This window comes from Athene cunicularia (assembly GCF_003259725.1).
Source record: "Athene cunicularia isolate RWA chromosome 2 unlocalized genomic scaffold, athCun1 chr2_part1, whole genome shotgun sequence".
Lineage (NCBI taxonomy): Eukaryota > Metazoa > Chordata > Aves > Strigiformes > Strigidae > Athene > Athene cunicularia.
In genome coordinates this window covers 145382744-145406927 of record NW_020799095.1, presented here as the reverse complement: position 1 = coordinate 145406927, position 24184 = coordinate 145382744, and the positions used below count along the sequence as shown (strand labels likewise).

The 24184-nt window shown below is 40.1% G+C and overlaps 1 protein-coding gene across 1 annotated transcript in view; it reads right to left on the bottom strand.

Moving 5' to 3' along the window:
- TG (thyroglobulin) overlaps positions 1–24184 on the bottom strand; it is a 162164-nt gene that overhangs the window by 70741 nt on the left and 67239 nt on the right. Inside the window, exons 36-40 of the mRNA XM_026841524.1 lie at positions 15853–15987; positions 14604–14768; positions 12576–12798; positions 8827–8920; positions 3931–4090 (exon numbers count right to left, since the gene is read on the bottom strand). Coding sequence (XP_026697325.1) covers positions 3931–4090; positions 8827–8920; positions 12576–12798; positions 14604–14768; positions 15853–15987 — 777 coding nt within the window. The remainder of the gene's footprint in view (positions 1–3930; positions 4091–8826; positions 8921–12575; positions 12799–14603; positions 14769–15852; positions 15988–24184) is intronic.

Sequence of the window (24184 nt, the reverse complement as noted above, 5' to 3'; positions counted from 1 at the left end):
GGGGGGGGGGGGGGGGGGGAAGACAAGAGAGAAAAGCCAGGAATAGAAACACAGTTGAAACTATTTGTTTCTTCCATTGCCAAGACCAAATAGTACAATTTTAAAGTAAAGGTAGGCTCAGAATCTAGTGAATCAAAATGAAGGAAGCAAACAGTAACAAACATACATACTTCAATTATTACTAAACTGGAAAAGGATGAGAGTGCTAAATTTAAGCATGAAAATCATCCTGTTTAATATGACTTCATGGACTCTTAATAAAAAGCTGCCACTTTGGGGACAAGTAGTCCTGTCTCAGGCAAAGGGCAGTTGAAAAGCTACATCCTGTAGTTGATATACATATGTCTACCATAATAAATTCTATAATATATTAAATCATAGAGACCGACTTCAGCAGCAGAATAGAATATAGAGCAGACTGGATTATTGATAGCACAGCACAATAGCCATCACTGTAAGTGCCCTTTCAATAGCACAGCCAAGAACTAAATTGCCCTAGAAACTACAACCTTCCTACAACATAGCTATAGTTTCAGATAATCAGGCCAAGCCACACCAAAAAAAAAAAAATCCCTGCTTTAGTTTTTAGGGATTTTTTGAGTTTGTACTGCACGCCATAACCAGTTTCCAGCGTTCTCAGTCCAGCAATAAATCCATTCTATGCTGTTAAAAAGGAAACCTCAGTTCAAGGAACTGAGAAACCTTCATGACTCGTGAGTCCTCCCCAGAGGAAGTGAAATCCATATAAATGTTTTAGACACACAATGTGGCTGGCTACCGGTACAGCAAGACTGAGGAGGGAAATAACCAGTTCCTTTTGCCCTGCCGAAACAAGAGCCAGGTTTTGAGATGTACCACACTGGGGAACAGATGCATGCACAGACATTCACAATAGTTAGACTAAAAGAAACATGTCTGCCAGGAATCTTTTCCACTGCCTGAGTGATAGGCCTGGATTATAATCTGGTAAGTGGTTTTTCTGCAGTAAAAGAGCACATTCCTGGGGACCACAGGAAAATGAAAAGAAACGTGTTTAGAAGGAAGCAAACAATAACAAACATACACATTTCAGTTGTTACTAAACTGGAAAAGAACAATAGTGCTAAATTTAAGCATGAAAACCATCCTGTTTAAGATGACTTTGTGGACTCTTAAAAGAATCAGGCCTAAAAATATGACTGTCTTCTCCATACTCCTGCCATACGTATCACCTTACATATCACCTTAACTTTTCTGTGTGCAAAGCAAGAGGTAAATGCACTAGTAGGAATATACATCACTTTTTGCAACATTAATGAGTGATAGCAAATTAAATTAAACATCCTGTATACTTAGAAGAATAAGAGATCTTTGACACCCTGCAAAAGCCCTGCCAATGAGAGACCAAAACAACTACAGAACTAACAAAAAAAAAAAAAAAAAAAAAAAAAGAAAAAAAGTAAATCTCTTGCTTTCACTACCCTTCCTCACCCAAAATCTCCATTTAACTTCTTCATTTCTAGTTTTGCAATGTATGATAAATCAACATGAGAGGATTTGGCACTTTGCTTAGTTGGACAATGAAAATGATATTGCTCACAGGATCATAACTTGCATTTATAACTTCAGAGCCTTCTAACAGTCCTTCTGCTAAAGTCCCTCCAGACCTAAGGATGAACTCCTGCACTGTTTGGAACTGATGGTAAAACTTCAAAAGGACCAGAATTTGTCCAAGTCTTTCAGTACAAATGGAAACATCCCTGGTGTATCATTAAGGATTTGGTTTGGGAAAAACTCTTATTGTATTTAACCCAGCTTGGTAACCTTCACTGCAAATCACCAGTGGCTACTGGTTATGTACAGAAGGAGTCAAAGGTACTCCACCAACCTGTGGTGGACTAAAGAATAGTTATTACAGCGGGAGCACTGCTCAACAGAATGGGTTGATCCATGCTGACAGGGAGCCTGGTGCAGGCACATCACAGCTCATTACCCCTGCATGGACTAAAGGGGACGTAGGGGAGACAGGAGTGTGACACTGAAGGAATTTTTAGAGCTTCCCATGAATGTGGTTCTTAGCTTGCTCCAGTGACTCTTTGAAGACCTTTTGTAACTTGTTCTAGTTCCTGTCCCTGGCTGCATCTCAACAGTACAGAGAAGCAGAAGGCCCCTGAATGTTCCCTATCTGCAATGGACCACACCTATCTGAAGGTCTGCAGGAATGCCAATTCAGTACATTCAGTTCATGAACTGATGTTTTGGGCCATGGGTGCAGATCCCCATTAAAAAGAAGTTGGAAAATTCATCCTGGTCACTAAATTATGGACCATCATATAAATACTGCTATATAATATATTCATCCCAGCTAGCACTTTCCACTTAGGAAGAAATCCAGGTGAGATTCACAGGGCTGAAGGAGGTTAGTGGGTAATGCGTGGGCAGTGCTGCGTAATGGAAGCTCTCACAGCACATATTCACACTGCATTTGGCTCTAGCCAAAATGAAGACAAAGTATCACTTTCATAAGCATCTGGTTTGCACTGATGAAAACAGTGATTCTTTCCGCAGATACACCTATTACCAAATTCGTATCTAAATGAGTAAGGAGTTTGTAGTGCCAGCTCTCTAGTTACTGAATGAAAAACAGGCTTTGATGGGAGTGAGCTCTGAACGAAACAGTAAAACAAAGAAGGGAAACAGTACCCAGTAGATGCAGCTATAAACCCAAACTAGGCAAAATTCACCCAATGTCGTCAGCAGTAAATGCTCAAAAGAATCATGAGACAAAGTATGTAGGTCTGATATTTGCAAACATGGCAAATATAACCTCCTAAAAGTTTTTAAGGTACTAAAATGTCCACTAGGGAGACCAAAAATTGCCACCAGACCGATGGCGCCAGAACTGCACTTGCAATTGTTGCATTTTCTCTCCATGGCTCTCTACCTTAAGTTCTCCTGCCCCAGCCAGAATTGAAAAATGGTAGAAAGTGTTCCCTCCTTGCTTAAACAGGCAAATCTAATAAGAGGGAAAAAAAAATTAAAAAAAAAATAAAAAAAAATTAAAAAATCCCATAGACCAGATGACACTACCGCAAAGGTTTAGGGACATGTGAATGTGACTTTTCATGTGTATGTGCCTCTTTTGTACAACATAAAATCCTGTATGTAATGGGAATTTGTATAATTTTCAATGGCAATTGTTACTAGGAGGCAATAGGAGAGCAAAAGTGACCTTTACACTAGAGTATGGGGAAGGGATGCAAACAGAGAACATGAAAATGTTCAGTCACATCCAGGACAGCAAAAGAGGTTAACAGAATTCAAATTAAACGTGGCAAGTCCTTCAGAGAAGTCAAGCCGAACTACTGAGAAGCAATCAACTACCTTTGTGCTATACTTTGCATACTTTCATGTCCTTCTTACCATTCACCTGCAGTTACCCCTCTCTGCCTCTTCCCCAACCTGACGCAGGCACAATCAACCACTAGCAAAATTTCAAGAACAGAACAGCTGGAAGTTGGAGACATTGAAAACCACATTCACAATGACATGCCACTGAAATTAGCAGGAACTTTAATGGCTAACCTATCTTCACGTGCCTCTGCAAAACCCAATAACCACAGCTTCAAGTGCAAACAGATGTCTAACCTGTAGTTTGATATAGATGCTTGGGTTTTGTCTGTTCTTGTCCCTTTACCTCTAGCCCCTCCCCTTTCTCTTCAGATCAAGTCCCCACTATTTCTTGGCCATTTGCCCCCAAAAAAACAATCAGTGAAAGATATGGGTTTCTCAAATTAAAAAATAACTTACCTTTAAAAACAAAACAAAACAAAAAACAAAACAAAACAAACAAAAACAAACAAAACAAAAAAACAACACCCCAAAACCCAGAAGTGTTGTAGAATTTAATTTAGCTTGTAGTTGTGTCTGTTCTAGAAATCCATGACTTACCAGTACTAAGGAAGCCAAAAACACCGACTCGGTAGTTTGCTGTCACAACAATGATGTTACTGATGGCAGCTAGGTATGATCCATCTAAGGTTGTCTTTCCTTCCTCAGCATTGTAACTTCCTCCATTGTGGAAGAACAGCAACACTGACATGTTTTTGACCTGCCATGACAACAATGAAGTTAACATTCTTGCAGCCAACTGCTTTTGTAGGTCACTGATGAGAACACAAGCATCTTCCCCATTAAAATTATTCAAGCCATTCATAGCTCCTTAACAGTGACCATAATGAGAGGATATCTGGCCATCTGTCTGAGGTTCTAGGGCTAAATTGTCTAAAATTACCTATATATCATTAAAGAGCACACTATGTCCAGTACAAAGATTTAATGGCCCCACTCTGTTCCACCAGACAAAAACTCTACCAGGTTAGATCAAGGCAGACGCATCCTGCTGACTTGGCCATTGACCATGTGGTAAGCTTGGCTTTGTTGTAAGGTGTCTGCTTTACACAAACACACAGGAAAAGTTCAAACAGGTGGGAAACAGGAGAAAGAAAAGGCCTGTTCTGCTGTTTCATCTTGAGCGGGACTAACTCAATACCTATGCAGGGCTGCTTCCTACTCTCCAGTCTTCATCAGTTAAACAGCGCCTAGTCAAAAAAAATCTCACTTGACAAGAGTTCCTCATTGCTCCTTCAATCCCCATGGAGGTTTTCCCCACCTAGATATACTGAGGGGTTCTGCAGAGAGGACTTTGTCTCTGCATGGGAGAGACTCACTTCTCTTGGAGCACAGAGGGGTTCTGCCCTGAAAGAGCCCAGCAGGACTCCCGGGGTGGGAAGAAGTTACAACGGGCTGCTGCCCACGTTAGCACTCCTTGCAGAGCCACCCAAATCTGCTGAGGAACTGAGGCCTTTTCCCAAGGCAGCACCCCATCTGTGTGGACCCTCTCTGCACACACAGCAGGGCTGCAGCCATGCTGCCACTGCGTGAGCAACACAAAAGCAGAACTGCCCCAGGACACCTCAGCATTTACCAGCAGATTACAGCTCTGTTAAGATGACACTCAGAAGCAAGACCAGTGAAACATATAGAAGGGGTTTGGGGTTTTTTTTTTCCTCCCCCCCTCCCCCCCCTTCTGCTGCATAAAGCCGAATAACCTGCTCCAATGCTAGAAAGGTTTTTTTCAAGGTGTAACCTCAGTTTTCTATTCAGCACTTTCATCCCCTATTGCTCACTTTGGGAGTATCCTGAAGGAGTCTCCTCTCTCCTCTGTTCAGCAGCAGGTCACACTCACCCACCCATCCAACTTTCTGCTTTGGCAGCTGGTGGTGTTTTTCAAAGAAGGGCTGGTGGCCACTGCAGCAGCATCAAAGTACATCTGAGATTTGTTTTTCCCTGCAGCTAGAGGGCATTGGGCTCTGCTGCTGTTATTTTCTGGATGGAACTTAGCTAAACACAGCAGTCCCATCTGCTCTGGCAAGGGTTGTCTCCAGCAAAAATGTGATTGGATGCACAGAAGAAGCAGCAGAGAAGTGATGGTTGCAGCCTTCTGCAAAATTACAGGGTAGGAGGCAAAATCCCCTCAGCTGGCCTTTAATTTGTCATAACTGTGTGCGCTCCTCACTTATCTATCTGGAGAATCACTTCAGAGGCTTCTTGTAAACATGAAAAGGTACCGAGAAAACCCAAGAATCTGCAAGCACTGAAACATGCTGCTCTCTCTCAGGAACTTCTGCTCCTGAATAGAAATTGCCTAATTCAAAGTGCCTTGTCCCTGGTTCTCATTTCTGCACTCCATGCAGCACAGCAAGAGAAAGGGGGGTAAAGAAAAAAATGAAAGGGTCTGTTTTCACATGGAAATGCATTCTAAAATAGAACCACATCAAGCCATGTCAGCTAAAACAGTATTAAACATGATGTTGAGCCTGCTCCATCCCCTCAGATCAGCATAGTTAAGCCTGAGGTTCAAACTAGGCATTTCCCATGTGCCCACAGCCTGCAGAGCACCATGACCTCCAGCTGTCCTGTAAGTTTTATATTACATGATGCTGAGCAACTTTACCCAATGCTGTAGTGATGAAAAGCTTAAGAAAGGCAAAGACAGAAGATAAAATTTTAAAAATGTCAAAACAAAGCCTGCTGCAACAAATATGGAGCAATCTGAGGGAAGATTTAGCACTGCGGATGTCCCCAGTACCAAGTGTCTGGATGCAGCATTCCCATTTCTAGTCTGCATCAAGCAATGACAGATCTCTCTCCTATGTAAAGGTAAATGATCACAAAATAATAATTTTGGTTTTAATCCCAAAGGATTTCAGTCTCAGAGCTCATGTATTTGGGCATTTTAGATTAAGGCTGTTTAACATAATTGCCTTCCCATTTCTTGTTAGCCATTTTAATAGCATAGCACAATTATTTTCATGCTGTAATTGAACCATGCCTCACAATAGAAGATATTTCATGTCATCTATCTATCTGGTAGCCAATTAATTTTTTACTATACATTAGCTGCTGGATAATTTATTTTAAATATAAGTGAATTTCTCCCAATCCTTGTTCTCAACCAAATCTAACCAAACACTGCAATTAAATCTGTGAGGCAGAAGAAACATAAGACCTTAACTAAAGCCTATTGGAGCCAGTCCCTTCACCCACCACTTGGAACCAGGCTCAGACACAGCACCACCAGTGTCAGTGCCAGGCTGTAGGGCAGGCACGACAGCTGGGCAGAGTGGAACAAGCATGTTCCTCACAGACAGGCCACGGTTTCCACGTGGCTACTGTGCAGTGCAGGATTTTGCTCCATGCTTAGAAACAAAACACAGACAGTTGCACTTTGAGGTGTAAAATCTGGGATGTGGTCAGATGGCTCAGTGGCTTCACTAGCTGGGCAAGGTCTTCTGGGGAGCCCAGCAGCTCCACCATGGTCTCAAGCCTGCAGGGTCTTAGGTCCCATGTGCAAACCCTCAAGAGGGAGAGAAGTTCAGCATCCACCAGGAAGCTGCAAAGTCAGCTGGAAGTCTGAAAGGCTTCATAATATTCAGAACCACCTTTTCCATCCTTCAGTAAAACACTTAATGAGCTATTTGGCAGAGAGAGATTTAAACTCTACCAAGCCAGGCAACCTCCAGTGCTTTTACTACTGTACAATGTTGCTCTGAAAAGAATTGAGTGCAACAGGGATGATGCAATAAGGATGGGAATAACATGTGCAGGGGATGGGAGAAAAGGAGAGAGGATACATTTTCTATTCTTATTTAGTGGAGAATTTAAACTCTTGATCTTACATTTGAACTGTTTGTAAATCAAGCTGAAGCACAGTTTTGCTTTGCTACTGTGACAGGTGGTGATGGTTATAGGTGGAAAAAAGTCTCTCAGAAGTGTCAGTTTTATTTGGAAGGTTATGTGGTACACGTAGCTTTGGAAGCAAAATGAGGTGATGTCATTCACCTTCTTCACAGCTTGACGCCTAGAGTCTTTTGGTGACAGGCAGCAGTCCCTGCACCATGCTCTTGTTCAGGCTCAAAATGCTCCTGAATGACCTCTGCCTTTGCTGCTCTCCAGGAGATTTTATATTCAGTATTTACTAGCTAATTTAACTTTCTGTGGGCTGAAAATATGTAACTATAGCTCTCTGTATGTGAGTAAAAAATAGAGCTCACCACAAAAAGAAACAGGAAAATGCCATGCCTTCTGCTCCCAGCTACTTCTGCAAAAACAGAAGTTTTGGTTCTCTCTTGGGCTAGACTTACACTTGTGAAACTGATTGACTTGATCGGATCTACTTCTACCTTACACCTCTACAAAAGACAGGAGGGATTCAATTCTCAGTACCGCTAAGGAGAAAGAACAAGCCTATTTAGCCTATCAGATGGTAGAAAATACAATACTTTCAAATAAGCTATCTTGAAAGCAGCACTTAAATAGAGTTGGCAAACTGCCTGGGACAGTGACCCGATGCTTTCAATAAGCGATGACTGCACTGAAGGCAAAATGACAGTCCAGTGTTGCAGGGAGAAAGCAGACTGCCGGTCTTTCTGGTGATTAAAAGGACCTGGAAGGGACTTTGTCTGCGGCTGTCAGATAGCTAAACCAGCTCTTTGTAGCATGACAGACTCACAAATTTCTATTATAACCACCATCGCCTTCTGAAAATTACCAGAACTGTGGAAAAGAAAGCTCTATTCCTGTGCTCTGGGCTCACTCTTCGATGGGATCCACATGTTATTCAGCATCTTTATCCCCAGTCCCCCAGGGATTTGGCCAATCATCTAAGCTTGGCTCTGACTTGAAGCTTTATTTTATGTCTGTTTAGAATGAGAAATTCAAGAGCTTTCAAATAACAATTACTTAGATTGTACCACTGGCCCGGTCATCTTTAAAACATCTATTTTTATGCTCTGCAAGCTGGGCACAAATCTAGTATTGCTTGCTAACCTCATTCCTCAACGGAGCTCCCATGGATGCCAACAGGGGAATAGTGAAGACAAGGGTGGAAAAAACCCTCTGCTGCTGCTGCTCAACTGGTGGTGTTAATACGATGTGTTGTAATGCATTATCGTGTCCTGGACAAATGGTCTCATTTCAGGGACACTGCCATTTCTGTCCTTATTTTCTCCTCTTTTGCTGCCACCTTCTTCTCGTGTTTTATTTCCCTCTTTGTCTCTCTTATTTCTAGGTTTTTAATTTTCTACCCTCCTAGTTACCCAAACACAGCTCAATGAAAGCCTATAGGGAATACTCTTGCACCAGTACAAACAACAGAGCACCTATTTTAACCTTGCAGGGCTTTGTGAACGCCACATGAAATACAATCATTCATGCCAATCAAAAGTACTTTGAAAAGAGACAGAGTACTCAGCTACAAAAAAATTCAGCCCGTCTCCTACTTACAGTGGTGGCAGGAACAAAGACATTCAGATATAGGCAGTCTTCACTGACAGAGTATGACGGGGCGTCTCCATCTCCTGGCTGCCAACAAGCCGCCCTAGAGACACAGATTGAGAAAATTACGATTAAAAGGCTTGTATACTTTTCCCACTGATGCTGTTTCATTATATTTTGATGCACTAAGTTTATCAAATCTTTAAATTTGTAGATCTCATCCACATTTAAAACTATGCCCACCTATACCTTAGTAACAAACACATGGGTTTGTATAAACACATAAAAATACAAAAACCACATTGTATTTTCATGTCTAGGATCCTTCCCTCAGAAAACTAGCCTCATTTAAAAAATATTAAAACTTGAAAAGCCTTCAGAAAACTCACGCTTTACATAAACTACACAAAATTATCATCAAATGTAAGGGGAGCAGGATTGGGGGTCTCGGGCATGAGTCTCCCACTGCTATTACCTGCACACCTATGTAATCCACTCTTTCAATAAAATGCCAGTTATTTATTTTAATGTCTTCTAGTCTGTAGGCTACATTTGTTTATTTTAATTTCTAGTGGTCTGTAGGAAAATATGGCAAGTTTAAAATTTTAAAGTAATTTTAAAATCCATTTGCCCTAAACTTCATAGCAGACCATTAACAGTGCCCAGCAATGTTAAAAGTAACCTTTCTATAGGCATTCAGCCAGCCAGCCACGTAAAAAAAATAATTTTCTGGCTATCATCTGTATGAGATTCATATGCTTGAGCTCCCTCCACAGCAAGAATCAAGTGGATGATTTCTGCAGTTCAGATATAAACTATTTTGAAGACAGTTCTGTCTACTTCACAGACATATTTATATCTCATAATCAGTTATTGAAAATCATCACAAGTTATTAGAAAATAAGCCAAAAGAGGCTATGAAAAAGACAGTAATATCTCAGAGCATTATTTCTAAATTATAATTTTTAATGCCCTTGCAGAATTTAATAGAAAACTGCAAGGGAAAGGACCAGCTTTAATGCCATTCTACAATATTTTTCTATAAGGGAGGTTCCTAGGACAGTGATATCACTCAATAGCTTTCACACTGATGTAAAGAAGCACATAACCTCCAACCAAAACTGTTAAAGCCATTTTAGGCAGACAAAATACAAATCCCCAGGTAGGAACCTGGCCAGAACAACAGGTCAAACCCTATTAATCATGTAGCTTTCCACGGGGCAACAGGAATCATCACCTGTGCTCGTGATTTTTTGTTTGGGGTTTGTTGGGGTTTTTTTTCCTAACAGCTCATGGAGATTCCCTGCACCTCCAGCTCCCAGGATCTCATGGCAGGGCTGACTCCGGGGAGAGGCTGCCACCTGCTGAGGCACGGCCACAGCTCCTCCAGCAGCTGGAGACTCCAACAGCTGGACAGGTTATTTGATTGGTTTTGTTGGTTTTGGGGTTTTTTTTAAGTTTTTTTATTGGGTCTGTGCTGATAAGTAAATATTTATCTTCTGTCAGTAATGTCACTGTGCTAATGTGAATTTCTTACATACAAATAGTGTGCAACATCAATATAGAGTCCTGAAAAAAAATCCATGTCAACATTTTCTATACACACAGGGAGTGAGGTCCCTCTGATTCTCCAAGTGTGCCTCCATGGTGCTAAGCTCAAAGGGATTTTTTTTTGACCTTAAATGAATAATAGAAGATAATGGCCAAGGTCTTCATTGGCCTAAGGAAGCACTGAGAATTCAAAAGATAGGAGCAGATTAACTATGGTCCCTAAATTGCTCTGAAAATCTCAGCCAGGCAGCTCATTCCAACACCAAGTCTTCAAAGACAGACCGCAGAGGTGGATGGCTCTTACCAAAATCCTGGCAGACACCACGCTGTGGCTACAGACACGAAGAGTTCATGGTGTGTGCGTTAACCTAACATCACTGTGCATGTGAAGAAACTAAAAGCCACGTCTCACCAGATCCCTCCAACATACACGGGGCTGTGTGGTTACCGTGGTTTTGCTGTCAACACCTCCACAACTCAGGTGCAGCCTGAAGGATGGGACCACCAAAGGCCCGATGGCCCTTCAACTCCTCAAGACAACACTATCTTTTTTCACTCAGTTCACCACAGACTTTGCTGGAAACGTCTGGGGATAAATCCTGAGTAATGGAGGGATCAAACAGCTTCCACACAGCTGTAGGTCTCTAACTGTAGCCTCAGGGAGCATTTTCACCAAAGCAGGTGGATATTCATGTCAGTCCAACAGGGTGCTGTCCTCCCAGCTTCCTTGCAAAATCTATCATTTCCTTAATGTAAGCTCTTGGCCAGATCAGCTAGCTCAAGTAGTTAATTACTAACCACATGAGGACCACTCCTGGTGGCAGGAACTGAATAGATAGCCAGACATGGCTGGAAGGATAACAGGGTCTCAACAGACCTCACAGCCATATTAGCCTTCTTGGAAGCCCTTGGGTTGCTAAACCTCAGCTCTCAGCCCTGATTTCTCCAACTCCCTCCACGGAAAGTTCACCAAATCCTTCCACCAGAGTCTCTCCTTTAGACTGTTCTGCACCTTCAATATCTGTTTCTTGCTTCTATCTTTTTTTTTTTTTTTTTTTTTTTTTTCCTTGCATCTCCTCATGTCAGCCATGAAACAGTCTGCTTTTTATTGATAGGAAGATGATCAGGTACCAGCTCTCCTGTATCAGATTTCTGTATACATGTGCAGCATGGCTCACTCAGATGGGTGTCGTGGGCTCTGTCATTTGCTTGCTATTATGTGGAGCAGGGATGCACTGAGAAAGACCCTATAAAAACACTCTATTTTCATATCTCGTTTCTTGTTACTGCATTTCTATTTGTTGTGCTTTTTTTTTTAAAAAAAAAAAAAAAAAAATCCACTGTCCTAACATGTTCCACAGCACAGATATACTAAGTAGTGTCGCTCAAACACTCTTTCCTTTAAGAAATATACATTCACAATTAGTCATTTTTGGTTACCCAACACAACAAAATGAAGACTGGTATTGTAAGACTACATGAAACACGAACAGGCACACAGAGGCTATGTCCACAGAGTGCCTCCAACCTAAACTCACCGAACAGTGATGTCTGTACAGTCCTGGAGAGCCATGGCCAGCCAAGGGGAAACACTAGATATAGGAACTTAAGAGAAATTTAGCCCATCTGCTAATACAGTTCCTAGCTCTTGTATCTTCTTAAGGCATTACCTAAAATGTTTATGACTTCTTTCTTTGCGTGCAAGCTATTTAGCAAGGATTTGCCTTTTAATAGTTTTTGGACAGAAAAGACTATCTGGATCCTTCAGTCCCATCTCCTGACACTACTAGGCAGAGAATTTCTATATGAGGTCCACAGCTTCTGGTTACAGAAACGCTGAAGTGCCTGTTTGATTAAATATTCTGCAAATTTATGGCTCATCAGGAGCAAAATGTACTTGTATAAATATTTAAAATTTATGTGTAAATACTGAGAATGAAAATGGATTGACAGCAGACAGACAGTGGGGAGTTACGCATAGATTCAAGGCAATGTACTGGAATCTGTCTTTTTTCTTGAAGTGCTAGCATGCATTAACAGATAGACAGAGTAATTACTCTTTTTGCTAAACAAAGTCCCAAACTTGTATTAATCTGTACCTATAGGTTTTTTGCAAGAAAGGACATGAATATCGTGGTCATCACTCCAGCTACTTTCGTATACCTGGGTGGACAAGCACTTCTGCAGATGATCCAAGAGTTTCTTACCGAGCCAGAGTAGCATTCCAGGTTTCCACCCAAGCAAACGGCTCTGGAGGACGGAAGCGCCTCTCTGCAAGGGGAGGTGCAGCGTACGGGATCCCCAGGAACTGGCTGATATTTCTCCACTCCAAGCCAATACGAATCACCTGGGATCTGCCCATCAGATCTCCATGGGATGGGATGTACACAGATGGGTTTAAAATTGATCCAGAAATGGGCAGGAATAAATCTATTGGGGAGGAACAGAGGAAAAATAATTTCCTTTTTCTAGTACCATTTCAGAAATTAAAATTAATCCCATTTCCCTTATTTTTAAACTGTTAAATGTCTAATTCACTTCTTTAAATGAAACATAGAAGAAACTGTGTTATTCTCTCCCTATAAAATACTTCATGCTATGCCAGATGTTGTCTACTAGATATGAACATTTAACTTCCCAAATCCTTACTCAAACATTTCTTCCAGATCAGACATTATATTAGAATATAAATCTGAGCATTTCTACAGAAAGAGAGATTTTCAGATTTCTCCCCCACCCTCAGCTTTAAAAAGCACAATGTTAAACCTTTATAAACATTTATAGCAAGTCAGAGAGAGGAAAGATAACCACACAGCTCACTGGTTTGGGCTCTCACCAGGAAAGACTTGCACTTCAGTCCCCTCTCCAATAGCTGTTTCATCAGGTGAGACAGAAGAGCTTCAACAGAAGGCAGCGAGCACAACCTATGTCAAACTCCCTACAGTCCTGTGTAGGGACTGCTGTTCTTGAAGTGAGAATCACCAATGCAAGGGCTCACTTTAAGTCAGGCACATGCATGCCTTCTACATGCCAGAGAAGGGAATGAAAGGCTGTAGGGTACCAGAAGGCCTTCATCACCATCTCATCCACAAAACTTATGCCAGTATCGACATTTTATATCAAACAATTTTTATCTGAATTTATATTTTGCTTGCAGAAAAATATGAAATATTAGGAGGTTATAGTTTGGTCCAAATTTTTTTCTTTCTTATATAGGATTGTCTGAATAATGGGTTATCTATCCAAAGAAGAAGTTTTTCAGTAATGCCTTATTTTAAAACAGAGCTAAGTGATACCTTGTACTATATATTTCTCTCCTAAAACAATGTATTTAATAGGAAGGAACCAAATTCTAAGTCATATGACTAAAACCAAACCTGTACAGAAATATACAAACACACAAGTCTAGCTTTTCTGTCTCCATCTGTGATTTTGTTTCATTTGACAATGATAAACCTATTTTTCTCTTATTGAATTTGAGCCTCAAAGGTTCTTATTGATTTGTCAACTCTTCACAGAAATTTCAAGGATGAGAAAACATAATATATCTTCCTTTCCCCCTTATTCTTACCTCATTTATAATTACTTCTAATAATAGAAATGCTCAGTATTACACAAAAAGAAAGCAGTCTCTTTTAAAAACAAGGGATAAAACCAACAAAACTTAGTTACAAATAAGTACATAACCAAATAGAATTTTTACCTATCTACACAAATTCTATTTCTCTCTTAAATAATTTTCACTTCCTTAAAATATTAGTTCATCTTGGTTTAGGTTTTTTTGTTTGTTTGTTTGCTTTCTCCAGAGATGGTCCTTAAGAGTTTCAACTGACAGTGGGTTTTCAAAACTCCTTGTGTTATTCTTGGAGTTTAAAAGGAAGAACATATAGAACCAGATGAAAAAGAAGGAGCTGGACTTTCATTAATGCTTTTTTGTTTGCTTTTATCATTCTGAACTTTTCAAAACATCGTTCATTGACTAGATTTGCTTTATTATAGCTGCTTCAATACCAGATGGTAATACTATGACTTCATGCATTTTTATAGACAGTATTTGGGGATGTTTTCCTATCCTGCTTGGCTATAACTCCACTGAAACAGCAATGGACAATTGTCTTGGAGACATCCATATTGCTTGATGTCTAGTGAGGATTTTCTCACTCTTCCATTCACAAGAATTGTGCACAGACCACCACAGTTGAGTTCCTTCCTCCACAGCTTTAAATGGCTCTTACCTTGTCTCCTGTAGATGTATGTAGCTGGCTCTTTGAGTAAAATCCAGCAGCTATGCCCTTGCACGCCATGTGTGCATATCTGTGTATCGGGGTAGAAAAGGCATCTTATTGCTGAAGGCTGCATTTCCAGCGTAACCACTGCACATGACTGGTTCACTGAACAAGCTGTGAGGTGGAAGTGAAGAAAAAGAGCAGGTAAAAAATATCGTCAAAGTATTTTGTATGGCATTGTTATAAGATGCTTAAAAGAAATGTTTGACAATAAGTCAAGCAACAAGGATATGAAGTAGCTCTAAAGAAGAATAATGGGACATAAATGTCCTCAGATTCCCAGAACATTCTCCAAAATAGCCAAAGCACAAAAGGTTATATTGACTCTAAAATGGAGCAATACAGCAAGAGAACTGCTATCACAGGTTTTAGGAAAAGAAAAACATCTAATAAAGTACTGAGGACCTCCGCTGAATTTAAACTGTCCCCAGTGAGTCCCAAGGAAAGGTTTCAGAATAAGAAAAGTGATCCTCTCACTTGTCCCAGTTTGTAGCTAGAGGTGGGTATCCAACATTTTTCCTTTAGAAAGGCTCCTTCAAACAGTTACAGGAAAAGGAAAACCAGTAAGTTGCACTGCTCAGCCTCATAGGGTGAGGACTATCTTCTGCAAACACCAGTACCATTCCAAGGACCATCTTTGCAGTAGGTGGAAATTGTTCCTTATTTCTACTGCTCTATGGCATCAAAGATTTGCCAGTCATATGAAGTTAAAGGACTCTTTGCTGTCTAGTCAGCTTCCTTTGTTGTTACTACAGCCCAACTTCTGCTTCATCCCAGCTCTCAATTAACCTGCCCTTGGGCATCACAGATACAGGTTACTTTAGATAATGGTAGATGGCTCTACCATCTGTCTTATTTGATGAGCTTCCCTTTACTGTTCTTTAGAAAATAATTACATCATCCCTTTAATTATTTGCTATAATATTCTTGAAATTGGACAATGTCTGGAGAAACAAGAGATCTCCGTGCCCAAGAGGTGTCAAAATTACAAAATCACTGTATGGCATTTTATGTCTGCTGTATCTTTCATTAGATAAAGCATTTCTGTTCCCTTTTCTCAAATTCCAAAACACTGGGTTAGTCTTTAAAATTAAATAAAATCAGTGTATCCATGTCAGAAGTGTGTGAGGAAGCGTTCTTGGCTTTTCAGGCTCAGAAGACAATATTTTCTGTAAGGCTATGAATAACCATTTCTTACCAGATAGACAAAAATCTCTGGCAGTGGAGAAGTCATTTGATATATCTCTACTAACATGCACAACTTCAAAGTTTGAGATGGATGAATCCATGAGAACAGAGGACACATTTAAGGGTTGCCATTTATCCAAATACTCTGTAAAATGAACCATACAAAAATAATATAACTAGAGGAATCAGTAAAATCTTCAGAGGAAAATAACATAGAATTAAAAGCACTGGAGAATTCCCCAAAGACTTCCACCCGCCTTTGCATCAACTGGGGAGAAATGAAATGTAATATTCACGGCCTTTGATTTACTAGAGGTTCGAGTCCATTTTCAGAGATCACGTAGAACGGGGTTTACAAAGGTATTCAGGTAACAAAGAGGTAAATATGGAGCAACTCCATCTAGGTTTACACGTAAATCCAACTGATTTAAATAAAAGGTTTCTGAACAAGCCTAATTACATTAAAGAGCATGGGTCATAATGTTTGCACACAAGTTCCTGAGCAGGTACAGCCACTAACTCCTTGGAAAGTAAGTGGGGTGGGGATCCTGCATGTGACTGAGCACTCCCAGGACCTTCAGCAGAGACCCACATCTATAGCTAAACCCAGAGCTGGCTTCCTAAGGTAGGCTTCACCTCAGTCCCCTGCAAGGTAGATGTCTACATCTGAGTTAATTACACTGGGCTCCTTGTACCATCAGGAGGAACAGACAGTCATATTATAGAACATCTCCATCCTGGTTTAGATGTCTGCTTTAGGATGAGACAAGTCACGTCCAGGAATCCACTGATTACATGAGCCAGATGCCCATGTTGTCTGTGCAGGGAACCTCACGTGAGTAGCTGAAATGGAGATGTCTGCTACCTGCATGCATCTATATAGAGAGCAAGTCCTGACCTTGAAGACTAAGTGAAAATAAGAGAATGGTTTTTGTAAATGTTGTATTTTGTCTTCACTTCCCTTACAAGCAATCAACCAAACTCCCACAGAAGCACATGCCATTTTCACAGATTTACAGACATTTTTTAAAGGTCACAAGGATTATTTTGATAGCTTAAATTTGATTTTGTAGACAGAATTACATTAAATTCAATGAACTGTTCCAGTGTCATGTAACCACTACATGATTAAGATTAAATTCTCATTCATATGTGTACATACATATACACAAACATGTACATATGTATATATACACATGTATACTGCATATAGAAACATGTATATTCACATATACACATGCATCTACATGTGTGAGCATATACGTACACATACATACTGACTCTAGTATTCACCAAGAACGATTCCTCTGTCTCTCAGTCAATTTTAAAAAAATGCCACAAACATTCCTTTCTCATACACAAACAGATAAAAATATCTGCAGGGCCTCAATTTTGCACACAGAAGTCAAAAAAGAAGGCTTGGGAAAGAATGGACCTGTAATTATTTGACTTCCTTCCAACAATTCAACATGTTTTAAGAGCAAAAGGGCCCTGCTGTGGCGACCGAGTCCTAAATAGGAGGCTGGTGTTACCCTCTTCATGTAACTGTAGGATGAGGACAGAGCTGAGTCAGCTGTTGCCTTGCTATTCCTGATGAGCAGATCTTGCCCTGTTACTTGAGTTCATTTACCATGCACATACAAAAGTTGTCGCTGTTCATTTCATTAAAAGATTTCTTTTATTCTTCTGAAAAATGGGTCACTTGCAAAAATGGCCAAAGTTTCCTTCCTTCCCCTGCTCAGTTGTGGTCATCCACTCAACATCAAATCTGAAGCTGAGGTCTGGGGTTCGTACAATCAGGTCTGTGTCAACTTTGAAATCCTGGTGTTTACATATCTGCCAGGTTGCTGAGAACCCAAGAGTCAAGGCAGACCCCAGACTAGCCTGGTTGCATCGCTCCTTGACCAAATAGACAGAGAATATCTATGGCTAAATTAGATTTCAAAATTACTTTATTCCATGACAACACAGGGTAATTGCTACAACTCAGGGCTCTATGTTGATGCTAAAAGTCTTCGCTTTTGCAAAGTAAATCCTTCTCAAGCAAGTGTAAACCTCAAGTATGGGTTATCTCCCAGAAGACAAGATGAAAAAAAAATCTGATGTGTTACTACCATTGCCAAGGCTGTTACCTTACTGCTAGTTCCTTTGCTCTCACCCTTAATGAAGAAAACATCTGATGCAGTGATGAACCGACCTACTGTACTGCATATAATTACCCAAACAGCCCAGCCCTAGTTCACGCCGGTGAACTGGAGGCAAGAAAGCAGTACTGGCTCCCATGGGTTTTTTTCAACCACTTCAAAATCATTCTATTCCTGTTATATTTGGTAGCAAGTCTTCTAAGAGATAGAGACTGAAAGTCTTCAGCTAATCAGAAATGAAGATTAATTTGGTATTGCACTATTATATGCTAAAACCCACAGGCTTACTTGATATCACAGAGTAGCAAAGTCATCATCAGCACTATATTCAGAGGGAGTCTGAGCTAGTAAGGGAGCAATGATGCTGCAATCAGCTTGATTTGTGCAACAGACTCACTGCACTTAATTTTTTTTCTTCCCTTAAGCACTGACTATTTTAGAGGAACACATTGATCTTAGCCAGGTGGAAATTACTATGTTTTGCATTGCCGATGGCTTCTCTATTGTAAAATTGTCCAATGTGACCTCTTGCATGACCCATGTTAGAAAATTTCAGCCTCTACATCTATGGTGACAGTTTGTGACATTTATTTAGAAAGATACTTAAAAATAGAAATCAACTCTGTAAATCATGAAGAATTAACAATTACACCTTCTCCAGATATTACTGCCTGCAGTACTAGAACCAGAAGGTCTTACTTTTCCAGGTTATATCTTGTCAGTTTATGTTTTCAATTATTTATTTATTTTCTTTTTTTTCTGAGACATGATTTTTTTTTTTCCAATATGACTTAAACTTTGTTTTTACATAAGAACAATATTTTCATTGTGCACTGCATACAGTACTAGTAACTGAAGTCCTACTACTGGAACAAGTAATCTCTCTAGGTTCAGACACAAAGCTTCAAATTATTAGCTGTGGTGCTTTAAAAAAAGAGCCTTGTCTGGATTCCATTGTAAGTTAACAAGTCTGGGTGCATCAGTGGTTTTGGAAGATATTTCACCAGACTGTCTTTCTTCCCACCCCTTCTCTGACTAACCAAGTGACCTCGGGCAAGTCTCATAATCCTCATATGCCTCTGTTTGCCCACAGGTCAAACATTCAGAAGCGTTCATGCTAAGCTATATTCTACTCTTTTATTAGGTACCTGTAATCTGTTCTATATTTGATCACAAGCTAAACTTCCTACTTCTACATTAAAAGATGTTTATGTGGGCTAGAGTCAAGTTAAGAGCATTCATTTTAAATACATGTAAGACACAATGGGCACTCTGCTGTCTATGCTAGGCACAGAAAAGCAACCACTCATGATGCAAACGTCTATATATTGTACATTCATACCTAAAATACATTTTATTTTGCTTATTCTTTGTCCTGAACCCCACAGAAGTGACTCTTGCAACCTCCCACTACATGCATGAGGTTGTGTTTTGGCTTGATTTGGGCTTTTTCTTTTCATTCTCAGCCCTGGATGAAGCAGTTATCATCTCAGATCAGATTTATATACTGAGACTTCCAGTGTTTTCCCTTTCCGATCTTCTGCCCAGCTGACCCCAGATGCAGATACATGCAGAAATACTCATGGTAATTTTAACGACAGTGCAGAGCTGTCCATGGCACACTGTGGACATTACCAGCCAGCAGTTAGCTGCAGAAGAGATTTTGTCTATTGTTTGTTTCCTTCTTCCATTCTCTTGGGCAGCAACGCCCACAGCCATGCACACCTACTTCATTACGTGGGCAAACCAGAACTTTTCATGGCTGATATAAACTTGCCTCATCTAGAAACTGCTCTCAGAAGGCACACAGCTACAGACTGGCAAGACTTTACTGAAAATGCATCGTGCACCTGATGGACTGGAAGACATTTCTGGTTTATATATAGGCTAAGCTCTGGCTCCAAACCACATTTTGGCAAATGCATTGATTGGATAATTACAGCATTCTCAATCCAGCCAGCCCTGTAACTTTTATTGCAAAATTATAGATGTCCCATACAGACAGCCTCTCTCTTCCAGATGTTCTTGTTTGGGTAGGCAAGGTTTAAGACTGGATTTGCAAAAGGACTCACATTGGCCTTACTCTGTTCCCACTCAAGTCATCAACATCACAAGACTGGAGTAAATTTCCTGGGGGCACAGAGTTCAGGCTCCCACTTTTACAGGCAGTGACATAAAATCCTTTTCACAGTCAACAGAAGTTTCATCACCAACTTCAGTAGAAGCAAAGTGGGATCAGTTCTGAGTTTGCTGGGAAATTTGACATTTGCAATAAATTAACAAGTTACATTCAGAAGAAAACTTGTGAAGTTGAGGTACATAAATCAGATTACGTTAACATGAGGTTAAGAAGGCACATAAATCAGATCTTTGGGTTCAGTATGTCTAATTTATTATTGAAAGACAAATTCTGATCTTAAATCTGAAATTTGTGAGCCATATTTAATAGCCCTGGCTCAAAACAAAAACATGCATACAGACTGAACTCTTGTGTTTTATATTTCTAGTATTCAGAAGGGTTTTTTTCCAGTGAAGACTGCTAAACCTGTCTTGTATACCAACAATCTCCAAAACCTGCAAATGGGGTTTTGTGGGTCTGCAGAAAATAAACTCTTTCAAAAATATAGCTGCTTCTCATTTTCACCCATCCACTGAGATTTGAATAATTCAAAATGAGTCACTTTCTTAAAACTGCTGCATAATAACTATAATCACACCTCATACACACGTCCCAAAGTAGAAAATGTGTTATTTATGGCCTTTAGCTGTGAGAAATCTTGCTATGCTCATGTTAAATGCAAGCTTTCTGCCTCCTTCCATAGTGACAATTATAGTAAATGGTATAGTAATAGGATATTAAAAATGTACCCGATATTTATGCAGGTTTAAAATAAGCTCTTTTCAAAAGGCTGAAATCCTTATGTTTACAAACAGAATAAAAATTGAACCTAAGACTAAAGATAGAGTAATTCTACACCAGAGGTCCAATATGCTGTGCGTGAGCATGGTAGATCAGTTCCTGAGGATGGCTAAAAAAAGGCTGTCTTTATTTCACACCAAAGATCTCTCTGACATATCGTCAGCATTGTGAGAAAACAGGAAGACAAATGATACTATTAATCACCAAAGTCAGCTACATCAGCACCTGTACTGCCATCAGCATCTCTGTTGAGAATGGAAATACCTCATGTGCTGAGATAGCCCGATCAGAAATTTATTCTGAAGTTGGAAAATCCTGTAGCCACTGCTCAGTCCTGCATCAAGGGAACAACTATAAATCATGAAGGGATCACAGGAAGCAGAAACAGGAAGGGCCTAACAGATCATTACATCCATATGACTTGGTGGTTTCTCAATTAATTACTTGATTTGAACAGCGTGGGAATGGAGCCCATATGATCTCTATATGATCTGCAGCCCCACGCAGACACCTCTATTTAAGGGCCATCGTCTTCTAACAGTTGCCAAATCTAAGATAGATGGTAGTATCCTACTTAAAACTGAGGAACCTGAAGGCATAATTGCTCATTAAAAGTTTGGATAATTACTGTATACAATTCATAAGTCTCATCAAAAAGTACAAAAGCAGGAGTCAGTGTCAGTCCTCCCCTCCACATGCACAGCAATAATTTCAGACTCTTCAGTTTGCTTTAAGCACAAGTATTCCTCCTAAAAAGCCAGGTAACATGTTTCATAGATTGTTTTGCTTCTTTCACTCTTAATTATAAAGACATAAAAACTTCCATAGCTCAAACCCCTGTGCATAAACTGTTTGAATAACAGCATTATACAACTGTAAAATAACAAATCATATTTCCTCATAAACATTTGGTTTTTATTTCCCCCTGTCTTACAGCTGGTTGCAGAATGTTCCATCTCAAACTTAATTATGAGAACTGACTGATTTCTCTTTTACATAACATTCCTCCATATTCACACAACTCAGTGGAGCTGTTATTTAAATACCAGCGTTAAGTAAACCAAGTCTGCAGCATGACATATTAGCATTTTCAGCACAGGCAGTCTTAAAATAACAGCTGTTCTCCCATCATTAAAGGTCACAGATCATACCTGAAACTCACCACAGATGGTCCCATATTCAGTGCCATCACAGCATGTTAACTTCTTCGGGGGAAAAATTGCTCCTAATGTAACAAATCGGACTTTCCTAGTCTGTTCAGGCTATATTTTTCAAGCATTATTTCTCAGATAACAGAAACTATGTGGAAATCACAACAGACCAGCAGGAGCATTCTCTGCTCCATGTGATACATGTACAGAAGACAAATAAAAGTATTCATTTAGCTAAAGATGAAACCCACATATTCAGTTAAATGCATTACAGATCAGTGATGAAGATGACTTGGACAGTTTAATCTTGTATTAGAAAGGGTATTGCAAGAATACAAGTAGGCAAAACACGTTGAAGCAACAACAAAGCGACAAGAATTCAGGTAAGAGACAGTGTGCAGCTCACCTCCCTCCTGCCGGACAGCAGTGACCTCCAGGCATTACAGAGCACTTAATTCTCCTTTTTTGCAGTCTAATGAGTGTTAGAAATACCTAGCAGTGCTGCTTGTAGGGGGAGTAGCCTGGGGAAAGCCACCAGGAGCCTCGGGCTGTTGAGAGGAATCACAGGGCTACAGTGGACTGCTGGATGAACAATCTGGTGCAAGGCAAAGAACTGGCAAGAACCTCAAGCCTCCCCTCTTGTTGTGTCTCTCCTGAGGTTAGACTCACATGGGGAAGGGATTTTTTTGCATTTCCCTGGTGGCTGAAGGCTGCTCTATGTCAGGGCATGAAAAGAAGCTCCTATTGAAAATTATTTTTGTCATTGCTGGTTCAAAGGTCTAGAGGTTTTATGAAGATTACTGCTCATTAACATCTTCACAAACCCAGATTGAGAAACAGAAAGAAAACAAATACATATTTTTTACTCTTATTTATTTAGGGGGAGTTTCAGTGAAGGAAACTCCAGTAAATTATTTTGTTGAGACAAAAGAATTAGGTTTCAACTCTTCATCTGTTAAACCTGTAGCCACTGCAGAAGAACTCCCCTTTGTGTACACTGGAACTAACATGGCTGGACAGTGCCTTGCAGCTCCTTGGCTCAAGGATTTTTGCCTTCAGACAGATACTAGGGTAAATTAAATCATTCTAGCTGCCACTTGCTGACTTTGGGAAGTTAAAGACTGTATATGCAAGCTTAAAAAAAAAAAACCAAAACAAAACAAAAACACAAACAGTGAAATTCTGAGTTTAAATAACACAGACAGTGAGACAAATTAAGATCTGGTGAAAGTCCAAAGAAAGACAACCTATCCCTGGGTGACCTGGCTTCATTGTAGAACAAACAGACAAACAAAATGGTTTGGGGGCCATAAAATTTTCTTTTAAAGATTGTTCTCCAGCTTATTTAGGGAGAAAACAGAGATTCTTGACAGGTTGGTTTGTGTTGATTTCTTTAAAGTAAAGAATGCCACTTCAGCATCTCCAGGGCAGAAGGATTCTACCATCTCTTCAGAGATGTTAAAATCTGAAGCGATATCCTTCCATAAGGGTAGAGATGGAGAAGTTGGTCTTTAACAATCTGGCCTCCTGCAGGATGTCACAGATTCCTCAAAATGCAGCTTTTTATAACTACATAAGCCAGCAAATGTAGGAAGTTACCTCAGCTGGCAAATCTTGCTCTCCTGACCACCTAAGGAAAGATGTCCAAGAAGCCAATAGTGCTAATAATTTGAACTAGAAAAGCTGAAGCATGTGTGAACATGAGAGAATACCTATTTTCTCAGAAGGCTGAATGTTAAAACAACTTCTCCATGTAATTTCTAGATGAATGTCCTAACCAGTTTTCAGACAGAGCTGAAAGACAATGTGATGGAAGACAGATTGATCCAAGATATAAGTCTGTGCATTTCTCCAGCCTGTTGAGGTCCCTCTCAACAGCACCACTCTCATCTGGTCTGTAACCAATCCTCCCAAACCTTTATCATCTATAAACTTACTGCAAGTGCATTGTCTTATTGTCCAGGTCATTATTGAAGATGTCAAACAGTATTAGGTCCAGTATCAACTCTGGGGGTACACCAGCGAATGGCCTCCAGCTTGATCACAATTTTGTGCCCAGCAGTTCAGCCAGCATTCAGTCCACCTCACTGCTGGTTTTTCTAGACCTTACTTCAGTTTCTGTGAGGA